The sequence below is a fragment of the Cyprinus carpio genome, chromosome A7 (assembly GCF_018340385.1).
Source record: "Cyprinus carpio isolate SPL01 chromosome A7, ASM1834038v1, whole genome shotgun sequence".
NCBI classification, from domain to species: domain Eukaryota; kingdom Metazoa; phylum Chordata; class Actinopteri; order Cypriniformes; family Cyprinidae; genus Cyprinus; species Cyprinus carpio.
Window position 1 is genome coordinate 1,688,197 of NC_056578.1, and position 8,508 is coordinate 1,696,704.

The following is an 8,508-nucleotide window of genomic DNA, read 5'->3' on the forward strand; positions in this document are numbered from 1 at the left end:
GAACAATTTTAATGTAATATAAGTTTGATTTATTTTTATGGTACTCTTTAGACAACTGTTGATAAGTAACTCTGCAACTACATGTCAACTAGCAGTCACTGGAGTATTAGTAGAGTATGAGTAGTAGCTAAACGTATGCTAACACTTTATTTTGATGGTTCCTCTTTAACAGACATTCTACTGACTATAAGCAGCTTTGCAAGTACGTCAACTTATTCTACCAACATTAACCTTAACCGAAGCCTACTAATACTCTAATGAGAGTTGGCTGACATGTAGTTGCAAAGTTGCTTATAGTCAATAGACTAAAGGGGACCATCAAAATAAAATGTAATTAATAATAATAATAATAATAAAACACACACATTGCTTTTTTTCCATTTGAAAGTATTGCAACTGATCTTAAACTACAGCAAAATTAATATTAACCTCACAGAAAAAAAAAAAAAAAAAAAAAAACACTCAACCACTCCTAACCACACACAAGTAGTAGTAAGATGCTGTCCAGATCTTAAATAAACAATGTCAAGATATGACACAATCCATTATAAATTAAGTTGATTTATGGTATTCATTGTTTGTTTTACATAATCATACTCTTAAATATTATAACCACAAATGTGTAAGTGTTATAATGTACTATAATTGTAGTTATGATTATTTATGAGATGATACAACATATTACAATATTATATATATTATTATTATATATATATATATATATATATATATATATTTATATGTGTGTGTGTAAAAACAATGGCCATGTGTCTGCACCCTCTGCAGGCATTTGATGTAATATGTTATATACATAAGTTAAGATCATATTGTATAATTGCATTATGTATTTTAACAGTTTTGTTCAATACAATCATATGATTACTTGCTTTTGATATTTTATTTGAAACAATTATTATTGCCAATATTATATTTGTATTTTAAGTCTGTTGTTGCCTTTGGTCTATTTTTATTACCACAATTGTTTTTTCTTCTGATTACTCAATTAATAGTCAGAATAACCAACCGATTACCAAAATAATCGTTAGTGACAGTAGAATCTAAGTGAATATGCACATTCACACTTTGCTAGATGTTGGCGCTTGTGGAACAACAGAATATAGCCTTTACATAAAATAAACTATACGAAAAGAAAATGCCATCAGAATTTTCCTGGGCGAAATGTGAGTTTACAGGTATGACTTAAACACCATAAATTACACAAAATATTAATTATTCGTCATCAGTAGAAAGAAACAAAAGTTGGCATATGTGAGCTATTTGGTGATTGCTAACTGCATTTTTATTTTGAACATGCCGTGGTCGTGTTTGATTAATTAAATCATAGCCATGTATAATGATCACATTTAAGCAATATAAGGTTACTGTTTTTCCTCCCCGGATTTAAAATTGAGACTGAAGCAGCATTTCTGATGGAACACAAACTAAATTTAAAACCTTCAGCTGACAGATTATATCCACACATTTGTAAATTACTGAAGTCGCACTGTATGACCTTACAGAAGGTTGTCCGGTCCAGTTCCTTTCACACAGCAGTGTCTTGTTGCTTGTTAAGCTGCACATTATAAAGCCTGGCCCGTGTCTGACCGCTTATCAGAATTAGGGACCTGCTCTTTTTTTCCCCTTCTCCCAAAACAGCTTATACTACTGTTTCAGCTTTTAAAATAGCTCAGTTTTGTATGTAATCGCAAAAGGGTTATATTTTGTTTAATTTTTTTATTTTATTTTTTGTTTATTAAATTAATTTAGAAAAACGTTTGGAGCATGTTTTGTTCATTAAATATAAGTTTTTGGTTTTTAAAGTAATGACCAAGCGGCTAGCGGCAGACAGTGAGCTTATGTTTGATCAATTTAGACTTCTCAAATCATCACAACTTGCTTAAAATTAAATCTATAGATATAAAACAGTTCAAGTGTATAACCATGTTTAAACATTAAAACTAGATAGCTAAATGTGCGCTAGGCTATATATATATATATATATATATATATATATATATATATAAATGGAAGCCAAAGCGTGCTTTGCAGGACATGGAGGCTACAGCGTGATCATTTGCATTTTTTCTCACAATACTTCTTTACAACAGTGTGTTCATGCTTGTCAAATTGTAGTAATGGATCGAAATGGACCACTAGATTTTTTACATGGTGTGGTAAGTTATCACTGAGGGAACCTAACCTACTTGTAAGAGTAGTATTGAGTGCAGCAGGGCCTAGCAGAAGCACCTCAGTTTTGTTAGTGTTTAGTTCCAAAAAATTATTAGCCATCCAATTTATCACTTCGTCAAAACATGAGAAAAGAAGTTGTTAAGAAGAGTCATTTTCAAGTTTGATTGGAAGGTAAAGTTGGAGGTCATCGGCGTAGCAATGATAGTCAATATTGTATTTCTGGAGAATGGAGTCTAGGGGAGCCATGTAGAGCGAGAACAATAAAGGAACAATAATAGAACCCTGAGGAGCACCGTAAGGGATGGGAATTGAATTTTGAATTGAATTTATTTATTATCTGGAGATAACTTGAAACACACACATAACCCATATATTTTTGCAATCATGTGTTTATTGTCTTCATGTTTCAAGGCCTAAAAGCTGCTGTGTGACAAGGTGTACAGTAAACAAGGTAAAAAAAAACCCAGAACTACGTTTTTATAAGCTTTCGTTCTTGCTGTTTGACTGAGAAAAGTTTAAAGCTCGTCGAGGGCTTTTGTCTGTATGTTATCTGACTAAAAAATATTACTTTTATTATTACAGTATTTATTTAAAAAATAAAGAGTGCCTTAAAAATAATTACCCCAACACTGGTAAAACAGGCTTATACTGATTTTCTCATCCTCCGAATTATATTTATCAATCCTGTTTTTATGATCATTATCATGCAAAAAATGAATCAATTCAGAACAGGATTTGAATATAGTTCTATTTTTAAATAAGCCATTTTTTTTTCTACAACAACAACAACAGTAGTGTTAACAACAGCAAAACCACCATACCCCATAAATTCAACAATAATAAAAATAATATAATTCAGTTTCTAATTCCAGAGTGATTAAGAGTTGCAAATAAAAATATATTTAACTATTAAACTTAAAATGGTCTTTTCTGTTTTGTGTTTCTTTTTAAAAACTGTGTCATGGCATTTGCTGCTATCAATACAGAAGCATCCGTTTCAGATTTCAAGTATCAGCAAGGAGTACAGCTCTATTAAAAGACGTGCTCCATGTGCCCCTTTTATACTTTGAGTACCTGCCCCTCCAAAGGTCTCTGCACGGCCCTGCTCCAAATCATATATGAACCGCTGCTTTATAATGCCTTAAGGTTATATGAATCAACAAAACAATGAAAACCAATCAAATTTTAATAAAAAATGCACTTAAGATTTTTGTAATGAATTGCATATACAATTTCCATCCATTTGGATTAGACAGTTTAATAAACTTAATGTGATGCATATTTGTCTGTCATACATATTGATGTACATACATATATACTCACATTTCACTGCTGGTTATGTATTCTCTATATAATCGTGTATGTGACGAATAAAAATCTTGAATCTTGAATATAGTAAATGAAACAGATCAGATTTCTTTAAATGGGTGACATGACATTGCTAAAAAGAACATTATGTTGTGTATTTGGTTTAATGAAATGTGTTTATGTGGTTTAAGGTTAAAAAAAAAACAACAACATTATTTTCCACATACTGTACATTATTGTTTCTCCTCTATGCCCTGCCTTTCTGAAATGCATAATTTTTTTCAAAGCTCATCGGTCTGAAAAGCGAGGTGTGCTCTGATTGGCCAGCCATCCAGTGCATTGTGATTGGCTGAATACCTCAAGTTTGTGACGGAAATGTTATGCCCCTTAACATATTGTGATGCCCTGTCCACCGGAACGACGAGACATGAACATTAAAACCCATTATAAACGTGATATAAACATGATTTCTAGAATCAGAACAACGATGCTGTGTGTTCCGGCACGACAAGACAAAAACAAAACCCATTATAAACAAGGCATTTGTTGCATCCAGTGGGGACATAATTACTGATTATAATGACTTTTTATGCATTGCGTATCGCGTTGCGTATTTCGTTGTGTAAACATAAAACCCATGTCTACATTTGTGATCGGAGAAACGACAAACAACAAGCGCTACTCTACACTGCTCAAAACTCAGGTTTGAATCATCAGTGAACAGCTTTTGAGCACAGACCCATTGTAGGCTACTCTGCAGGTTCATGAAACAGTCCTCCATAAAATGCGTCACACAGTGTCACACACTGCGGGCTTGAGTGAGGAACAGCCGGCGGATTCGATGAAGGAGCAGCCGGCAGCCTTGTGGCAACCACATGTGATGACCCCGGGCTGGACTCTGCTTCCTCAGCGACCAGCACGGATCAGCCTTAGGCATGACGAAGCGGATATCGTACTCTTTCGGAAGGCCAAACAAAGTAGTTTTGCTTTCACAACGAAACACACAGTGTCTCCACAACATGGTGGCAGCAGCAACAATACTACAGCAAGAATAAAAGTTGCGCCTTCTTTCTTTGAGTGAACATTTGGGCAGCGTTATGCAAATCTTCCCACACAGTGACGTAGACATGTGGGGCGTGTTTAAACGAGGCGTTTTAGGAGGGTGTGGACAAGTCTTAACTTTTATAAAGAATATCTCTTTGGATTTGAGACTTTAGTCTTTACAACTTTACAGATCTTCTTTATGATCTTTATGCACCAAGAGATTGTAACAATTGAAATCGCATCATGTGACCCTTTTAATAGTGATAACTTTGGTAAATTGTTTTGTTTCAGTCTCTTACATTTGAACTCTGTGATAGGAGCTGTTTTTGACATGGTAAAAAGGATTTACAGGTCCATTGAGGAAACAGAACCAAAGTATGTTGCAGACATTTCATGAAGACCCTAAAAAATCATACCAACTTGTGGAAAATTATCATCTGATGTCCCCTTTAAAAAAAACTAAAAGGACAAACTAAAAATGAAAAGTTTATTAGTTTGTTTGTTAAATCCGTATACATAAATTTTGCAATTTAAGCCTAAACATAGTTTCAATGTTGGGTGATTGACCTCACAAAAGAAGATGTCAGCTATGTGAAGGAAAATACTTTTGAAGGAAAACATTCTAGTTGATCCATCTCACAAAAAAAAAAAAAAAAAAAAAAAAGTGTGTTTCTGAACACTAACAGCTTACAGTGATGCTTATATCTGTGTTTGAGGCAAAACGGCCAAAAATGTGTACAGTCTGAGATCTGTATGAAGTGAAGGCTCTTTGTTTGAGGTTTGAGCAGATGATGGACTCCTGTGGAGCTCCTGATTTACATCCTGCTTGAGATCATTTAAATCCACACAAAACAACATGGAAATGATCAGCGATCAGACTGATGGAGTGGAAATCAGCAGAGATGAACTAAAGGTCTGTGGGTTCATCTGGAGCTGCTATAATTAACATACAGTACATGTAGAGATTTAAAGCATTTGTCCAGATTTCATCACTGGACAAAGAACTAAAGCAACTTTGTACAGCTGTACTTTCACACTATGTTCCTGGTGATTTGCGTAGTTACGGGAATTTCCACTGGCCCGTCCATATTGTAATGCATTTCTATTGAGTTTTACCACATTCTACACAATGACAGATCAGTGAAAATCTTAAGTTTCCCTCAGAAATGTAAAACACTGTTACTTAACATAATCATAAAATTGTATTACATACTGATTAATTAACATATCTTCCTTAGTAGTTAACAGTAGTGAGTTAAGTGTTAATGAAAAAATACCTGTTAGTTCTTCAACAATTCCTTATTAGTTATGCAGTAAGTAAGAAACAGTATTCTAAAGTGTTACCAAAAATCCTACAAGAATTGTAAAACCTGAAATGTTTGACCTTGTGGGAATACTTCTTCAAAAATTATTTCCCTCCACATTGCATAATTTAATGTCCATGTCAAGCTGCCAATGATAAATAATTTTTTTTTTTTTTTTTAAACACGCATCCTTATTTTGGATATCTTCTTTATTGCACATGATTTTCTCGTCTAATTATACCATTACTTTCATTTAGATGTCCCACATATTGATTTTATGATACTTTACAACAATCGTTTTTTCTCATTCAGAATAAACTACTTGAATGATAAAAGATGCTAAAGAAGGAAAATGCCTCACATTGGACAACACAATATGGTTATGCTGATTCAACTTATTTTAGATGATTCCTTTTAAGAGCTGATCTTATTTTGAACTAACTCTAATAATGAAACTCATGGAGAGTTGAAACTTTCCAAGCATGATGATGTTTTCTTTAATTTGTATATTATTAATTTAGATGAAGAAAAACTGTATGAAAATGAAGCTTAAGTTCAGTCCTTTCTTTTTATTTATTTATTTAGGTGCCAGGAAAAAATAAATAAATAAATAAAAAACCCTTAAAGTCCTCATCTTCATTTGCATTTAGTCAGATTTGTTTAGTAAATCAGACTTGACCTGAGAGGTGTGCTGAGAAAAGTAATTCTGGTGGTACCACGATTTATGAAATATATTCAGCAAGTCAGAATTTCCTAAGGGTGGAGACTCAAGCTGCTAAGAGAAACATACATTAAAGGAGGGATGGATGCCTTTGTCATATCTGACCATCACAGATATCTGGTTAATGGTCTTTAAAAAAAACAAGATGGAGGTACTCTCTTATCTGTTCTTACTTTTGGGTGAGTATAAATGACACACATTAATCAAATGATGTACAATTATAGATCCTGTTTAGCTATTCTTTATGGAATTTTTTTTAAAGAATCAAATGCAACATAAACTTGATCCACATCACAGAAAGCAATGGAAATATTTTGTTTTTGTAACAGGTGTCTTTTCCATTCAGGGGAGTTCAGAAAACTTGGAAGGTAAAAAGTAGTAACTAAGGTCCCATTAGTTAACATGCATTAACTAACATTAACCAATACACAACTTATAGTATTTATTAATCTGTGTTAATGTTGGTTATTAAAATACAACTGCTTGTAATTAGTTCATGTAAGCGCAGATCCATTAAAAATATTAACTTCAGATTTTAATGTAGTAGTAAATGGAATTGAGTGTTTTGGATAGGAATATAATATTTGAAACCAAATGGAATGTACTGAAACTGCACACATTTGAGTCTTGAACCTCTGTCTCTTTAAATGTTTATAGAGGATTTGGCATTAAAAGGAATGGCTGTACAGTCGAGCACACATAATTGTGGAGCTACATATTCCATCTGTGGAGCTTCAAAGGCCATCGACGGCATCAGATACTCTCCTTCAGGTACACCCCATCCAGAAGAAACCTATACATACTGCTCCCACACATCAAACGATCTCAACCCGTGGTGGAGGCTGGACCTGCTGGATTATTACTACATTTACAAAGTGGCCATTACCAACAGAGGCGACGGCTGGTTGGAGCAAACGACTGGAGTAGAGATCCGCATCGGAAACTCTCTGGATAACAACGGCAACAACAATCCCAGGTGAAGTTATGAAAACAATTATGAACGTGTCAGGAGAACCGGATTTGAGCAGGTCACCTGATTGTGTCGTGGTTTCTCTCTTTCTTTCTGCAGATGTGCTGTCACTTCATCTGTCCCAGCAGGCAGTACTGTCAGTTTCTCTTGCGGTGGAATGGAAGGTCGTTATGTGAACATGTACATTCCTAAACAGGCATATCTCGTGCTGTGTGAGGTGGAGGTTTATGGAACAGGTAATTTCTGTAACCTCATTCTAGATTGTTAAAGTGTGGTAACATTAGTGAAATTTCAAGTGGAAAAAAATAGGTCCATTGTCAATAGTGTAGAGATGTACGAAGCACAGCTCACAAAGATGTCAGATGTCAAAGATGTTTCAAGCCCAGCATCTTTCTGTTGGTCAAATTTGTGTGATCAACTTGAACATGCAGTGAAATCTGTGTGGGGAATTTTTTCGCCTTCATGGGAAACTCCGGATCACACAGATTATTATTGGAATCTTATTGGAAATACAGTTGAGTTTTCGCAGGCAGCAGTGTTTCCAACTAATTTTCAGGGAAAGTTGCTAAAGGCAGGTTGATTTGTCGCTAAAAGTTGCTAAATGACTCTGTGATGTCATTGGGTGATGATGTCATTACATGATGCAAAATTGCGTCATTGCGTAGAATACACAATGATATTATTCAAATCTCAACAAAAATATGATTTAAAATATATTCATTTTAGATATGTTTGGAAAGAATATCTAAACATTTAAAATATATTTGTAAATGTAATATAAATACTATATATATATATATATATATATATATATATATATATATATATATATATATATATATAAATATATAAAATTAGATATTTTATATTTTAATTCAACACTGAATTATTGAACAGTTACACATTTTTAAACAATTAGATTTTTATGTAGTAATAAAAATCTGGCAAAATGTACTGTGTTTATATGAAAA

General features: G+C 33.6%; 1 protein-coding gene across 1 annotated transcript; it reads left to right on the top strand.

The window, feature by feature from the left end:
* The first annotated feature begins 6,918 nt into the window (after nt 1-6,918).
* Nucleotides 6,919-7,917, top strand: LOC122145529 (fucolectin-5-like). Its single transcript, XM_042759310.1, has 2 exons — nt 6,919-7,543; nt 7,637-7,917. The coding sequence occupies exons 1-2, from the start codon at nt 7,215-7,217 to the stop codon at nt 7,803-7,805; spliced, it is 498 nt and encodes a 165-aa protein (XP_042615244.1). The 5' UTR covers nt 6,919-7,214; the 3' UTR covers nt 7,806-7,917.
* Nucleotides 7,918-8,508: the final 591 nt, after the last annotated feature.

What these genes read in the sequence shown, in the direction of transcription:
- LOC122145529 (XM_042759310.1), top strand. Translation starts at nt 7,215, where the DNA reads ATGTTTATAGAGGATTTGGCATTAAAAGGAATGGCTGTACAGTCGAGC. An exon ending in AACGGCAACAACAATCCCAG is followed by an intron (nt 7,544 to 7,636) that starts GTGAAGTTATGA and finishes TTCTTTCTGCAG; the next exon opens with ATGTGCTGTCACTTCATCTG.